The following is a 17,158-nucleotide window of genomic DNA, read 5'->3' on the forward strand; positions in this document are numbered from 1 at the left end:
GTTCATGATTGTAACAAGAACCTTGTTTTCTTCTCGTGTCTACTTCTTGCTACTTCATAAAAACTGCAATATCCATATGAAGTAAATAGACATGGTCAAGTGTAATCAACCATATTCTTCTCATTAGAAGCTTTTAAAATCTCTTTTAATTTTCTAGGAAGGCGTTCAACAAACAGTCAGATAAATTTAGTAACAATAGACTTAAATCACTAATGAGTGATACTAGACAGGCATTAGAAGTTACTTCCCTGGAAGAAATGTGAACAGTGCCAGTATAAAACTTAAAGCTATCCTGACCAGGATTAGGGCCAACATTTTCTATGTACTAAGATGAAGGTACACCAGCAAAGAACGAGAGTGCTGATTTTTCCAGCTTGTCATCTGCTTTTTACATTAATGAAAGTTGCTTTCAACTTGCAAATTAAGAAAATTATGCAGTAAATGCTGTTGTGTGTTTTGCCAATTACACGTGAAAAAAACACAGTAGCCACTGAATACTGTGTCATCTATAATCAGAAAAACCACTGGATAAGTTTTTGGAGTTTCCTGGTTTTTTTTGTTCTAAGGAAAAATACTCCTGGTCTTCGCCAGCAGAGAAAGACACAAAATGTAGTGGAACTACTTGCGTTCCATCATACACAGAAAATAGGGGAGGGGGGAGGAAAGATGAAAAAAGCCTTATAAGGAGACTCATCAGTTCATCAGGCTGTGGAACAACAGCAGAGAAAGGAGGGAGCTGTGGGTAGGGGCAGCAGTGGTGGGAGTGGAGCCAGAAAGATCCATGGCCCCTACATTGTGACTGCTTCTTAGTTGCTTCAGTTCTTCCCTCCTGTGTTGTGTCTTTTAATCAGAACTGAACTGATAGGCGCCCAGGGGAATAGTGCAATGCTCAAAGCTGTGGATGTGTTTGGCAATGAGCATCGCTCACAACAGTGGCAACACTCATCTGTCAAAGAATTGAGGCATGGCGCAAAGGGACACACAGGGAGTGGAGCTAGCTAGTAAAGTTCACAGTATGTTCATAATTACCTTTCCAATGGTAATTATATTTAATATGCCATGGCTATTCTTGTGCTAGGATTATTGCAGACAACTTTATAAATGCTTAGAGAAGAATCCATGATGAACACAAGATGTATTTTAGATTTGTGACTGTGGTAATCAGTGCTCAACTAAGGAATAATGTAGTTTTTCATATAAGTTTCTGACAGTTACAAGACACTTCTGCTAGCTAGGGACAGAAAAATTCCCACTTGTGTGTGCATAGCTCTGAAATATAAATAATTTTAGTTAAAGTATTGGAAATAATGCAGTGAAGCAAATTAAAGCTATAAATTGTCTGGAAAAGGGCATGGTTAATTTTGTGTATTTTTACATTGCTGAGAATAAAAAATTTGTTATGTGCCTCCACTCAAAACTAGCAAGAACAACTGCTACTCCTACATGATTTGAACAAAATAACCCTTTGACTAACACTGCGCTTAATTACTGTACTTATTACCTACCAACTGATAACCTGTGACAGTTTCCACCCATTCTGAAAACAGAATTTCAGGGCAGCACTGAGAAACATGGAAGAAAATGGATGTACTGAAATGTGCACAAGTGGAATTCATGTGGCTGCCAGATTCATTACACTTCATCAGTTCTGGACTCTTGTAGGAATGAATCCATTGTGATGAATTGTTTTGTGGAAAAATGACTTCGTTTGGAATATCTTCTGTGGTGCTGCAGACATTTGTCAGCAGCACAAAAAATAAAAAAGCCTACGCACTCATGCGTCCTGAAATCTCTTTCTACACTTGTAACCCTTGTGACCCTCAAAGAAGTCACATGAAGCCAAGTTGCCATTAGAGAGTTACAGGACAAGAAAAATGCTGTCCCACTGGACCAAAATTGATAGTTAGGTTTTCTGAGGCTTCTGAGCATCATCTTTGTTTTCTTCCTGATGAATGTAAGGAACAATATGGAATCAAAAGCGATCCCCCTGAAAGTTGGATTTTGAGAGTCCTCAACTGTGAGGAAAACGGAGAGGACCTGCCTGTTCTTTGAGTATGAATGAAAATCCATCATGGAATGTCCAGGGAGTCTGTGACATTGCATGCTTTGGGTTCTGTATAATTTACTTCATTTCACATAGCCACATCATCCATTTCATAGGTACATACCAACACAAACAGCAGTAATGTAGAGACAAGTTCAGCTCTGCTTTTTCACGTTTTTTAATGTTTGTTGTAATAAAGGACCATGTATGCAACACACCTTGTCCAGACACTTCCCACAGCAAACAGAGCAGCAGGGATGTGAGGAGTCATGTGGGGTCTCAAGCTCCGTTAAAAGCTGTGCCCTTGCTCCTACTGGTGTGGATGGGGTCACCTTCTGAAGACCTGTTGCAAGCTTTTGCATTGAGGGTTCATTTGGGAAAGTTGCTTGTGACAGGTAGGGTGGGAGCAGAACAGAAAGCGCTGTGGCTGACAGGGCAGCCTGAAAGATTCCTTCCTTACACCAGGAGTCAGTTTGCTTCCTCTTAATTCCCACCACGGTCAGCCAGGCTGATAGTTCTGGCCTGCAACTGCAAGCCTGTTTCACTGATTCTATGGCAGAGATCCTGTCGACTTCAGCTCTGGATGGTCAGGCCTCCAGATGAAGAGCAGCAGCAAGAGTCTCTTTGCGGGAAACTCTGGCCAGTTATGTTGGAGGATATATTGGTGTTGGAGTGAGATGACTCACTTTAAACTCAAATTTTGGGCAAAGCAGTTCTTTTCCTGGCCAACTCATATCTGACTCATTTACCACTGATGGATAAAATGCTCCTGGCTAAGGCCCATATAAAGTATTTTTATTTCTTTCTTCTCTCTTTCTTTCTTTTCTTCAAGTGACAGTGCTGATTATTTTTTTACTTGATTTTCTCTGGCAGGGTAAATGAAGAAAAACGTGTAAAGCTGCTATGCTTTTGGTGTTTTATTTTACCAAAGCATAACTCTGCATCCTAAGGTCTGGTTGAATCTTGATTATAGACGTTGGAAGAGTACAGATATAGAAAAAAGAGTTTGTGGATAGAATAGGAAACATGTATGGTGCTAACAGGGATTTAAATAGAGATGCAATTAGAGGAACAGGCATGCCCTATAAAACATTTCTAACTACCAGAACTTTTGTGTGCTGATAACTGTTTATTCCCTATGTGAGATACAGATTTAGCTGATTAGAATTTTGCTTTAGCCAGACATCTGTTTCAGAAAGTGTGCTGTGAACTATTCAGTACGTTGCTGTCCCTGATACCTTGGAACTTCTGTATGTTTCTTCTTAAAATGGAAAAAGAAAAGGGCGTGGAGAGAGATCTTTTGCACTTACTATTTTTACAGGAAGCAGTAAATCTTGAGAATGACATTTATCAAAATTTGACTTTATGGCTCTGGTTCAGCTGAGCATAGATTTTACTCAAATGGAAATGAAAACAAAGTATAATTTTTATTCTCAGTGTTACAGTGCTAGTAGTTGCAGTTTCAGTTAAATTGCATTATATTACATACTAGAGCAAATGGTTGAATCATGGGGTACAGCTAGCGACCCTTTAGGGTCACTTGCCATATTTGTCTGTCAACTCATGAAGCTTCATTTGGCATTTCACTGTTTGGATATCTACCTCAGCTGTGCTGAGTACATGGCTGGCCATACCCCACAGGGCTTACAATCCCCTCCAGGCTCAGGAGCTGCAGAACAGCTTTCCCAGGTCAACCTATACCCTTACCTTGCTCACCTTCTTATCCTTTGATGGGTGCTCATAAGGAAGAGAGCCAGGAGTACAGGAGGCTGAGAGCCAGCCTTGCCCTGGTGACTTAATAGATCTTAACTGCTCTATCTGACCCATCCTGTGTAAAAGCCTTGAGGAAACATACACAGGAATAAACTTTTCCTTTTTGAGCCAGCTTGCACCTCTGGGTAAGCACTTGGGTAGTGAACCCCACTGCCTCATCAAACATCACACTGCTTTTACTTATTAATCAATAAAATCATTGGGAAACCCCTAGGTCTTGTACTGTGAGAGAGGAAACCATCTCTTTTCTTACTCATAATCTTTGACCCGTATCTGGTTTAAAAGGCTTGAGCTTCTCAAGACTCTGTATTCCTGCTGGTATGGAAATAATTTCTTACCTTTGATGATTTTTGCTCCTCTCTGTGCTTTTTGTAGTTTCTTTGAGATGGAGTAAAAGCTGCATGCAGGACTCCAGGTCCTGGGCACATTGTGAATTTACACAGTAGCTAATACTGGGCATGTTTTGTTTCTGTGGCTTTCTGCTCCTCTACAATTAACTCCAAGCTCTCAGTCACAGCCATCACTGTTAAAACAGTTAAAGCTGTCCTCCCTCATTTTGTGTATTCTGTGTTTATTTCTGCATATAGAAATGCTGCTATAGGCCTTAGAGCTGAGTAGTATTGGCAATTTGGTGTCATCAGTTATAATGTTTGCTGACTACAATCTACTTGTAGTCTGCCTAGTCTTTTTGAGATGCTCTGGAGAATTCCTCCATGGTGAAAATTCACCAATATTATTCTGTGATTCCTGCTTTTGTTGTATTGTCAATCTATGAAAGGGCCTTCTTTCAACAACCAAGGTTCTTCTAAGCACTTGGATAAAATTTTTGGAAGACCTTCTTTGCAGAGGAAAACCACTTGATCCCTCTTCCCTAATTTCCTTCAGAAACTTTTAATAAATTTGAAAGGATTTCCATCTTTATAAGTGTTAAGATCTAACTCTTACCCAAATGACTATTGCCTGAATGCCTACTAATTCCATCACTGATTGTAGCTGCTTTCAATTTTGCCATACGGGCTTGCTGTACCTCCTGTGGTTTCCAAAAGGGGAATTGCTTTTCTTGTCCTCTCTACCTCTTGCTGAGTTAAGCTGTAGAATATGCTCAATAACTATTTCTTTAACAACATCCTAATCATATTTCCCTGGAACTTAGCAGACAAATATCATCTGCTCTTAGAAATTTGGCAATGTTTGGTGTATCAGTTTGTTCTAGCACTGATTCGGTTTAGGATAGTTCATCTGCAAGTAATAAAATCTTACTGACACATCTCTAGTGAACCCAGATATAAATAGTTCATTTTACTTTTGTGGTCTACCTTCCTTGATGCTCCTTTTATGCTTTGATCATTTCCTCTGATGTATTTTGAAAGATCGTTTTATTATTAGCTTTTATGCCTTTAATATGTTGCTTTTCAGACTTTCCTTTAGTTTGCTTCATTGAGGGTTTACATTTAACTTGCCAGGGTTTATATTTTATTTAATTTACCTTGTTTGGACGTTACTTCCTCTTTTGAGGGTATATATGTAGTTACCTTATTCTGCTCTTAAACTAGGATTTTTTTTGCTTTTAGTTCCTTTCTCTTTGATCCATACTAGGTCCATTTTTACTAGGATATATACTTACTCAGGATGTCTTATATAACCTCTTTAGACACTCCCCAAATCACCTTCATGATCAGAAATGTATCTCTTTTTCCCCAGCTCTTTGCTACCAGAAGATCACTTTTCAATTACAACGATCTTCCCTGAGACAGCTGAGTTAAATTAGGAACAGATTATGGCATAAAATAGCCATACCATGCCAGAAAACTCTATCTTTTGTTCAGTTCATACCTTGGAAACATACCTTGAATTTTTATTTTTGTGTGTGTGATAATTTAGCTAAGAGAACTTTCTGTAATGCTCTTTTACAAAAGAAGGTAAGAGAAACATTTTCTTTTTTGGGTGATGTACAGAGTTTATCTAGGTTCTTAAATACTACTTTTTAAAAAAATTGTCGATATCAATTACTTTTAATAGTTTTCTTGTAAATAATATTTATTCTTAATTCCCACAGTACAATATTTAAGATGTCACATGTTTTGCCAGATTTTATCCATATGGTAAAATTTTTGCCTCATCAATTTATTTTGCATCATTTTGTTTAGCACTAATTGCAAAGAGATTACTTCATTCTGCCATAGTCAGAATTCTACACATGGAGAGCTAGAGATGAACACTCTTCACAGCACACCAAAGTAAAGTGAATGCAGGAGGGCTCAGCTCCTAGGAACTTGCAGTTTAAATGAGACACAATGAAGCCTTAGAGAAAAATCACAGTTGTGGTTCTATAATCATTGCAATCTCAATTGGTGTCTTTCTGAGTTTGCTGACTGCATGGAATTGGTTTAGATCAGACCTGAGCTCACATCTGCATCTCGAGGAACTGCTCTGAGCATACAATATGGGATGGGGGTCCTGCCTGTTTTGTGTTTTTATGCCAACTTCCTGTCAGCTACAGGGGGACTGGCTGAACTGATGTAACTCACAGTGACAAAGCTGAAGTAACACAAATTTGGCCTGTCAGACTCTGCCCCCTCAATTTTTCTTCTGACAACTTTTGATTTTGTCAGAATGGGAATATATTGATTCTCTACTCAGTGCTATGGGACTTACAGTGTTTTCTCTCTGTCCTTTGGACCCAAAACAGTACTGGCTCTCACACAAAACTCTAGCCTGAGTCCTGAGCGTTATCTCATAAAAATAAATGTTTTTAATGATAAGCCATTGGATAAATACAGTGACTACTCTGACACTGATAAAATGAAGTTAAAGCATACACATAAGTCTTCAAAAGGAGACTGAAGAAGACTGTGAGAGTACCCAGACTGCAATAAAAAGAGCTGAATTGCCATGGCACTCTAACCTTATCTCCCTTTCTTAAAAAGGACTTTTCATCTGGCACTTATATGTAAAAATTATTATCAGTGCTTATGTTCTGGCTGGTGAAGGATTTTGGCCTGTTGTTGGAATATATTGGAATATATTAGAATGTAACACTCAAGATCTGTGAGGGCTACTCCCGGCCCTCAGGAGCATCTTTGTCAGTGAAAAATTTCCCAGTGAAAGAAGTTCTATATAAGATCCTCCATTGTACTATGTTCATGAGAATGTCAGTCCCAGAAGTCAAACACATGTGAACAAACTGTTGCATGCACTGCTTCCCTAGGTTCTTATGAATAGTCCAAACCCCTACTCTCACTTCCAGAGGTTTTCCAGAGCTTCACTCCTTCCTGATCTGCCAATCACCACCTGAAATCTATTGACACATATTGTTTCTCATTTGCAGAACCTAAAAACTGAGCTGTCATACGCTTCCAAATTATCTTCTTTCCAGACAGACCCATAAGGTTCTGGCTGTTTAACAAGGGCTTATTGACCCTCTCTGTTGTGCCAGAGGACTTTCAGGTCTCCCACAAGTGGCTGGAGAGAGTGGAAGTGTGTGGTCAGCACAACAGCAACACACCCTACGAATTCCTCACCTGGTGTGTGATCTTTTATTGCACCTGAGCACCTCAGCAGCAGGCAGGGCTCCATCTCACCCTGGCTGCCACTGTGTGCTCTCTGCTGCAAGCCAGGACAAAGGAAAAGGAGGAAATGAGTGAGTGCAAAGGGGCTTCACCTCACTGCTCAGGAATGAGGGAGCCCCAGTGGTTACTCTACATAGGAAACATCCTCCACCATGTGGTGATGAACTAAAGATTTGAGATTTATCAATCAATCATCTTTTAGAGTTTATATCCTTTGGAAAGTGATTAGTCTGAAAAAGATCATCTTGTTCACATGTCATTCACCGGACATATTTTTCAACATACTATCAGTGATCATTCCAAATCAGAAAGGAATAACCTTTATAAAAATAATTTAAAGATGTACTGCTGATTTTTTCATTGGGAAACGCTTTAATAAATTCCAGATTAATTTAAAATTCTCTGGCTTCCTTGCTGAATAAACTATCAAAGCCCAAGCAAGCCCCCCTGATTTTTTTTTTCATGAGATCTCATGAATTTGTACTTTCTGAGGAATGTTTCACTGAAGCCAGTTATTATACTGACTTACAAGAATTAACTGGTAAACATCTCATTTATTAATTTACATTTACTTTTCTCCCCTGATTTCAAAATTGCTTGAAGTTACTATTTTAAAGTAGTTCTTAAGGTTGACAGACTGAGATGAAAAATGGTTTCTGTTTAAATTATTTGCCCTTCAATAGTGAAGTCTCTCCATGATCTCAGAAGCTTCCCATTTTATGATTGCCATCATATTCCTCAGGTTCAGTGGCTTGTCAGATACGAGGAATTGCAAGACTTGAAATCAGCTCAGCATATGTGTCCTCATCATTTTCTTATTGGTTGTCTTAGAGAGCTCGTCTTGCCTAAGGTGATAATTTCCCAGAGGTTTCCATATAAAAGATATAGATATAATCTGATTTGATATAATTATTAGATCCATTTTCTTTGATAGCAATCTGCTGATCAGATTCAGGATTTAGTCTCAAAAGTTGCAGGCAGGCAGGCAATATATTTATGAATATACAAAATCAAAAACTAGGGGACTGGAGAAGAACCTCAGAGGGAACACTTCTTGGCTACTAGTGAACAATTTTGCTTTAATGGTATGCGCCTGAGAAAAATAAATGCATGTATTTTTAGCTCCAAAAGCTTGTAAAATATAACTATCACAGCTATTTTTTTCATTAAATTATTTGATTCTGTTGACACAAAGCATGTACATTTCTGGACAAAATGTTATAAAATATTCTGACATATTTTAATATAAACAGGAACATTTTCGGTGATTGCTTGGATCTAAAATGTTTTTCCACTTGACATTTGTTTATACTTCCTAGGAAAGAAACTCTATTTATGGATAGCTGAATAACACAAATAAACATCTGAGAGAGCTGAAAAATCAGCTTTGATTATGCATGGAAATCTACAATGTCATTGTGTACTCTTGTGCTGAATTCTGATTGCCTGTTTATTTTTACAGAGCTGCTGGCGAGCCCATGGAAGAAGAGCCAGCCTTGTGAAGTGCCAAGTCCTCCCTGATATTTCCTGTGGGTGACATCATTGTGTATCCCCCAAAGCACCCTCAGACATGTCTTGTCTGCTTCTTGGGTGGCACAGATCAGATGGAACATAAACACTGGGCACAAAACTCAGAGTAGCAGCTTCACTTGTTCTTTGGATGGACTTGAAAGAGCCTGAAAGATTCCTTAAATGTAACCGCCACAATTCTAGAGTTACAGAAAAAGGGACTTGGGAGAAAGAGCCCAGAGCATGCTTTTTTAATGCTGTTTGACCCACTCACCAACACAAATTGTGAAATAGAGTATTGCAAAATTCTACATGATAGATTATAGATATGAGAAATACAACAGCCAGCAACATACTCTGTGAACTCCGTGAATCACTTTCTGACACTTTTTACTGGATAATTTTTTTCATACCGTGTTAAATTGTTAATAGAATTTGTTTTCTTTGCTCCGTGTAATGAAGAAAAAAAACCCCACCCTTATTTTATGTGCCATTTTTTAACCTCCTGTAATGAATTCTTAGCTGAATAAGTGAAAAGCGTTTAAATTATGATGAGGGATTTTAGCTAAAGGGAAAGCACTTCTTATTGTACTATAAATCCCCTGAAGTACTGTGCTTGGTGGTGCTTTATTTTCCCTTCCCTATTCCTGGCCATCCCTCTCCATTTCATGTGAACTTTTCTATCATAAAAACACATTCACGATTCTCTAAAATTATCTTTTGCCTTCAAGAAAAAGTGCTGTACCCTCTGTAGTTGACAGTAGCGCTCACCATATGTGCAGCAGAGATCAAGTATGGATAGTTTTTCAAACGTGTTTTTGGTTTGTTCTGAAATGTTTCTGCGTTCTGACTCCAAAGCAGCGACCTTCAGTAACTGCGTGCAGCTCATTTGGAGCTCAGGTGTTTCTGTGGAGGTTGTGTGGGAGTGTTTTTTACAGGTCGTGTTGTGAATACCAACTGATTCTTTTATGTAGTCCTGCACCAAGAGAACTGATGTTGCTTAAGAAGCTTCAAAGGGTTTAGGCTTTATTTTAGATCCCCGAAGTGCAGCAAGATCTCCCTGCAATGTGACTTTAGCTGTTAAATTCCATGTTTGAGAACGTAACATAGAGTTGTGCCTTTAGCTGAAAATGAACGCTTAAACTGTTACACGTGTTGCCTTACTGTCAGAGAGAGAGAGAGAGATGGGGCATGTATGTAAGAGTACTTCAAATGAACAAAACTCTGCTACAGTAACTTTTATTTTGTTTACAACTTTCTCACCTAATGAACCCCAGGAGATACCTGGAAGTATTCAGCTTGCAGTATTTGATAGCTTGCTCAGCTTTTAAAAGCAAGCGATGTTCATTTTTTGTATATTTGCCAAATTCAAAAAGGAAAAAAAAAGAAAAGGATATATATTAAAGCCATAAGTGAAGACTGTCATGCTTTTTATTCTGAAATCTGAAAGGAACCTTAATTAAAACAAGATTTTGGGGAAGGCCATGATATGAAAGATATGGAACAATATGGTTTCAGTTATAGGCAGACTCAAACCTGTAAATCAAAGATGAAAGATTTCACTCAAATAGAATTATATAATTCTCTTTTGTTATGCAGTCAGACTATATCTTTCATGCATTTGGGTTTGTTTACGATTAGCATTTTAATTTTAAAGACTTTTATTACTTATACCAAAGCTCTCCACTACAAGTTAGAAATCTGAGGCATGCTTTGAAAAGGGAAATCTAAAAAAAGGGATGTCATTTCCTATAATGTGAAGTAAACTTTTATTCTGAAAGGTTTACTCTGGAATGAATGTATACCCCTTAGAAAGGGAAATAAAATTCTGACCCTCAGAAAGTGAAATAAAATTCTACCCCCCATTTACAAGCCAAAACCATGCTCATTTTAGTAATGCAAAGAGTCCCATCAGGCTAAATTAACTCCTGGTGTAAGCCACCTTGCCTGACTCGGGGCTGTTTTGAAGGGGTTGTTCACATGACTAAAGCAATCAGAAGTTCCTCCTGCATTTTCAGCAGACTTCTGATGGCAATCTTACTTGCCATTTACTGCAATTTTGTTATGGTCATCAAAGAAAATTCACCTCAAGGAAACCAAGGGCTATAGCTGATGAGTTGGGTAATTTGTAGAGCTTTTCACATTTTGAAATCATGGCTGAAAAATTTTAATTGAGTGCATAGTAACATTTTAAAATTAACCCTAAAATCTGTTTGTGTCCTTAGTTTGCATAAACTTGCATATGAATTGCAACCTGAAATGTGAGTTACAAGCTTTTCCAATCAAAGTATGTCTTCTGGGGTGCAAATCAGCTAAAGCTGTCTTTTTTAGCTGAAAATGCTTTTAAAATGCCAGAGTAATTTGAATTAAACCACATGATAAACTCACACTTACACATTTGTACAGATGTAGTCCCAGGCAGATATCTAGACGTGCTGCTGGTTGAAGTTAGGATCGTTTGGATAAACAAGTGTGCTAATAAACTGCACACAGATTGTGTCCAGAACTCTGTTCTGACTGAAGTCAACAGCAAAGTCCTCTTTGATTTCGATGGGAGATGGATCAGCCCCTGCTTTTCTTTTCCCCTTTAAGTCAAGAACACCATTGCTTTTTGATTATGTCATTCCTAGGCATCTTACAGCCCTCTGGGAAATGATTGAGGCTTATGGTGAATATCAACACTTCCTTCAAAGCAGACCTGGGCTTTCTGAGAGGGCAGTTTCACTTGCTGCTGTTTTCTTCTCACAGTATTTTTTATTACTGTCAATAGCTCCCTATGGACTGGAGTTAAAATATCTTCCAGCAATTTTAGTCATAGTTCTAGGGAAATATTCACATAGACACTCTTAAAAACTGCCCAGTTTTAACTGGATTCAACAACAGATTGCAAGAATTTCAGAAAGATGCATGAATTGTGTGTTTCAAATGTAAAAATTCTCATTTTCCATGAGACTTTGATGTCTCCCAGGAGACATCAAAGTCTCATGTCTCCCACAGACCTTTCCCACTACTCTAGAGAGATTGACACCTTTGAAAATTTAGCCCCAGATATTTCAAGTTGGCTGCCAAAATATCTATGTCTGAGCTTAGATTACATCTAAAACTGAGCTGAAATGCATAAACAAGATGGGATGAGAGTGGTTTCTGTGTGTGATTCCATGGGGAAGGTGAAGCTGAGAAGGCAGCAGGGAGCACTCGGAGCCAGGGTGACCTTCTGCCTGGTCCTGGTGGTACAAGGGCTGCAGGCAGGCAGAAGGACATCCCACAGTACCTCCACCCCAGGCTGCCATTGCCATTGGCAGCAAATCTCTGCCTCATGGGGGAATCCTGAATTTGTGCTCTGCCCCTGCACCAATGGCCAACCACCAGAAAGAGAGATGCCTCAGCAGCAACTCCCAGTAAAATGCTTGCTCCAGTTCATTTTCTTCTCTAGCATTAGGAATGAAGAATTAAGCTCAGTTGAGTTTTTCTTGTATTACTATGCTTTTCTCATACTTTTCTTGTATTCTTAGGTCCTTCAGTTCATAGTACAAACTGAAACCTAAAAAGAGACATGACTCAGGAGATCAAGAAAATAATTTTTTTATCCAGCTTAAGGCTCTTACCTGGGCTGGAGTAAGAACAGTGATGAGCAGCAAATCTCAGAACTGCTGAAATCTTCATGAGTGTCTTGCACTTCATTTTTGGACTCTGTGGAGGAATCCTGTATATGCTCATTTGGTTTTAATATAATTTGCAGCTTGATTATATGATCTCTTTTCAGGCAACATTTCTAGGGGGTAATCAAAGTTTTTGGGAATTTTGCCAGTGTAAAGATGACAGAATTATTCCCTTTTTTTAACCTTCCTAATTTTTCTTTCAGTGCAAATGAAGCAACTAATTCCAAGTAAGTGAATCTGAGAAAAGTAAAATCATTAAGCTATCTTAAATAAATATCATAAAAGAAATGGAAAATTTTATGCAAATAAAGATGGCTATGCCTTTACTTTGCAAAAATGTCAACAACATGCTGCAGGCTGAATATAAGTGGCAAAACAAGCTTCTCTCTATTTTAGTTGGTGTCTTATCTATGTGCAGCCTCTCTGAAAAGCTGAGAGTCATAACCGGAGATGAAATATTAGAAAGGTTTTGCTGCAGCCAACACCAGAGGTCCTGTAGAGAACAAGAATGTAGAGACTGACTAATTTTTGTAGACAGACAGCAGGACACTTTCAGGGCAATGTGTCTGGGACAAAGAATTAGAGGGAACTTTTCCAAAGGCACTGATGGCTGTAAAACAACTAACTCCTGTTAGCTTGCAGGGGCAAGGAGGTGCTCAGCAAGCACCTATTCTTTGGGACATGTCCCCTCTGTCCCACCAGCATGCCCAGACTCATGCAGATGTGAACCTGGCTTGGCTGTTTTCTCTCCTAAGCAGCAGCAGCAGCAGCACCAGCAGCACCAGCAGCCGCAGCAGCAACAGCCACCATGTGTGCTGTGTGTACTGTGCATTTGCCCAAGAAGTTCTTAGCCCCCAGCAGACACTTCATAACATGACTGATAGGGGAATTTTTTTTTCCTCAATAGTGGCCTTTCCAGAAGCATAGCAGTGCATGGTTGTTTTATTTTTAAAGGTCACAATAGAGCTTTGTGAGCCATTATACTTTTTTTTTTTTACAGACTCCATGTGGAAGTAAAACAGAATATGTACCTGGGGAGGGGGGATGTGGTGTGTGGAACCTGCCACAGGAAAGGATCTCTCTTAAATCAAGTTGCTGCTACTTGCTTTTTATCCTGGATTTGAAGGAGTTTGGGTTCTAAATTGTCATTTAAGATCTTTCTTTGTCATGTCACTTGCTTTGTTTTTGTACCTGTAATTGAATTCACTCTTGTAACACATAGAAAACCATCTGAAAAAAGTCTGGTTTCTGACAGATTCCCTGCTCTTGGTGTGGGAATGAGAATAGCTTATCTTTGCCACTTCTCGCAGCAATTAAATGCTTCATTTTTGTAACAGATCCAAACTGCAGCAGTATTTTAAGAGTACTATTTAGCTGGCTGTCTGCTGACTGTTAAAAAAAGAAATTGTGAAACTTACATTCCTCTCTAACCTCAAAAGAAACCCATTTTGATTTTAACAATGTCATTTTTTCACTTGATCCGAAAGGGTTTTGTCCCATGAGATCTTGTTACTAGCTCAGTTCTAATCACTAGTAAATCACACACTACACAAAGTGAAGACCAAAAAGGATGGATGTTCCAGCAACTCTCAGTTATGCCTCTTCTGCACAATCCTTCATCCTGCTCCAGTGCCATGCTCTGTGGTTAAGAATGTTAGCATAGATTACAGCAAAATATAAATTGTTCTGCACCATCAAAGATACTGCTCTTTGGATGTCAATTAGCACTCTGTGAGCTGGGCTGTCATTTATAAGGGCTGTGATTTGTGACAAAGACATGCTTCTGTGGGGATGGTCTAAAGACAAGTGATGCATGCAAGCAGTGGCACTGGTGCTCTGTGGTCAGAAGGATTCTGTGCCAAGATCTCCACACATTACCCCTTTTTCTCCAATGCCTGCATGGTCAGAGGCACATTTGCAGTAGCAGAGCCATGGGATGTCCTGATTCAAAGACCGCTTAAATCCCTCTAACAGGCTTTGGGTAATTGGGAGGCAGCTAGAGGAGGAACCCAAACTCTGCACTCAGCCACACAAATCTATATAAAAAGCCCAGGTAAAAGATTTGAGGTTTCCCCCACATAATTTTTTTCTGATATGAAGTGCCAGTTCTGCACCTAGAAAAGTCTGTCTGAAGGAAAATTGACTCTGCTGGATCTATTCTGCCGGCTTCCTGAGCATGTATACGTCATGTGTTAGGGGAACAGGTTCATACTCATGTCTCTTGCTGCTTAGTTGACTGCTATTTTAAATTTCATGATTGGCTTAATATTCCAAGTTAGGATGCAGTTGGAAAGCATAAAGCAATACCTGGTGAAGTCATAACTGAGGCTTTCAAAGCAAGCTTACTGCCATGGGTTTTTACAAGACTGACTTTTCGGTCTAGGGATACACAGCTGAAATGTCTATTTTTTTTCGTAGGAAATTGATGTTGCTATCTGTTTCCATGATAAAAACCAGTCCTTTTGCTCAGAGTTCTGAAAGTTTACCTGTAATTTGTCTTTCCAGGCAGAGTAGATTCTAAAGGATAAAGCATCAGTGGGACTGACCCAAAGGGCAACATTTTTAAAGGTCGATAGTAATATTTCCATAAGAGTAAAAGGAACCATTGTTATTATTCCTGATACATTTTTGTATCTGCAAGTATCCAATGAGTAACATTAAGTAATATTGTGCTCCAGAACTTTGTTGATTATAGATATATGAGCATTGGATTGGCGTGAAATAGTCTTCAAGTTGTTAAAATCCCTTTTGTTTTGTGTTTTGTATAATTCTTTGGCTATAGTCTTGTCCTAGTGTTAATAAAAGCTATTTGAAGTAAGCTAGTTCAATACTCTGAGGAGTTTTTTTTGCCTGTTTTATTTTTTAATCAGTGTGACAAAGAAGTAGAGCTTTGAGCATGCCACCCTGGTTGGATCATAGGATTCTGACTGTTAAAATATAAAGGGGGAAGCATGGTGAAGCTGGAGTGCATAAAAAAGGAACCACAAATGTTAATGTAAAAGTAATGTTACATAGCAGGCTAAAACACACACAAAGCAGAGCATTGCAGAACTCCAGCTCTAACACCAAGCTCATATTCTATAGTTCCTTTGGCTCATTGTCCTGAGGCGTTGCAGAACACATATTTCTCCTCCCAGTGAAGCAATTTAAATAGTACATGCACTGTTTGGAAAGCTGCAAGGCCCCTGCTTGGTGGGCGGAGGGGAATACCCAGCACTGTGCAGCAATGCTCTGGGTCACAGTATTGCTCCGGCCCTGCTGCTGCTGTAAAACTCAGAGCTGTTACCTTGACAGAACAGACCTGTTTTGGGAAAGGCACCCACAAAAGCAGGGGAGTGAGGAAGGAGTGTGTTTGCTGTGAGCACGTTTTGATCACTTGCACATTGTCAAAAGTAGCTCACAGATTGAAATTGCTTCTGTGTGTGGACCTCAATGCACCTGAACGTGAAAACTGAGCAGAGAGGAGGGTAGCTGGGAAGTACAGGCTCTTTGTTTGCACATGGAAACCCCTACCTCTTGGCACGTATCCAGTGCTGCTCCAGAAGGGGATTAAAACCAAGTGAAGAAAAACAGCATCCTATAATTTTAGCTTTTTTCATTCTTCAGGATAACACATCTTTTCATTTTCTGGGGAAAAGGACCCCAAACCTACAAACACACAGCTCTATTCCATCAATAAAATACTGTTTGAAAATCTGAACATGTAACATATAATCTCCTTGGCATATTTCAAAGAAGTTCCATGCACAGAGAATCTCAATCTATCCAGTCTATCTATCTATCTATCTACTCTGTTCTGCTTGTTTCCTGTGATTCCATTGTGATAAATTGCAGAGCCCTGGGATAAATTGCATTCATCATGTCTTCCTGGCTGCCTCACCTGCATTTTGTACATTAAAACCTCTCTCCTGGGTCTACTTCTAACATTCCAACCTTGTGAGAGATTCCAGGTAGACACCATTGCTGCTTTAAAATCAACCTGCCAGAATTGACCTTGCCTTTGAGAAGTGGAATGGTTTTTTTTGAAACCTTCAGACTGAAAATGCTTCTACGAATCTCCTGTAGATGGGTGGGAGTGAATTCTTTCAGATTCCTCCTTTCATGTTTTTTCACTGCTTCCCCTGGAGATCCTCCTCCCCAGGAAAAATCTTTCTTTATATTGGCAGCTTTAAAAGAAGTAGCAAGAGTTGGATGGCTCTTTGTCAGAAAGTGTAAATAGCGAGGGAAATCTGAGTGAATATGTGCTGAGCCACTGCTCTTCTCCCTTATTTCCTTCTGTTTTCCTTGACAAATAAAAAGAGAAGGATATAAAATTATGGAATTTGGTTTCAGTGTGCTAGAAATCCTTTTTGTTTATTTGTTTCTTTTTAAAGTGAAAAGTTTAGTTTTTACCTATGCTGTCACGGTGTGCAGGTACAGTACTTTATTCATACAGGCTTCCTGGAGACTTGTAAAGTAGGGTTTCACAATTCTTGTTCACAATTCTTTTTCTGGGGTGGCCTGTAAAAGGGAACAGGTTCAACAAAAGCCCAAAATGAAATTCTGTACTTTAGTAGAAGCTGAATAAGGGCATGGATCCAGGATTTTGTGCAAAATTTATATTC

At 39.1% G+C, this 17,158-nt stretch overlaps 1 protein-coding gene across 1 annotated transcript in view; it reads left to right on the forward strand.

Moving 5' to 3' along the window:
- Nucleotides 1–15,382, forward strand: part of HDAC9 (histone deacetylase 9) — a 275,826-nt gene extending 260,444 nt beyond the window's left edge. Inside the window, exon 25 of the mRNA XM_030971826.1 lies at nt 8,849–15,382. Coding sequence (XP_030827686.1) covers nt 8,849–8,888 — 40 coding nt within the window. The 3' untranslated portion in view covers nt 8,889–15,382. The remainder of the gene's footprint in view (nt 1–8,848) is intronic.
- Nucleotides 15,383–17,158: the final 1,776 nt, after the last annotated feature.

The sequence above is a fragment of the Camarhynchus parvulus genome, chromosome 2, assembly GCF_901933205.1.
Source record: "Camarhynchus parvulus chromosome 2, STF_HiC, whole genome shotgun sequence".
In the NCBI taxonomy this organism is placed as follows: domain Eukaryota; kingdom Metazoa; phylum Chordata; class Aves; order Passeriformes; family Thraupidae; genus Camarhynchus; species Camarhynchus parvulus.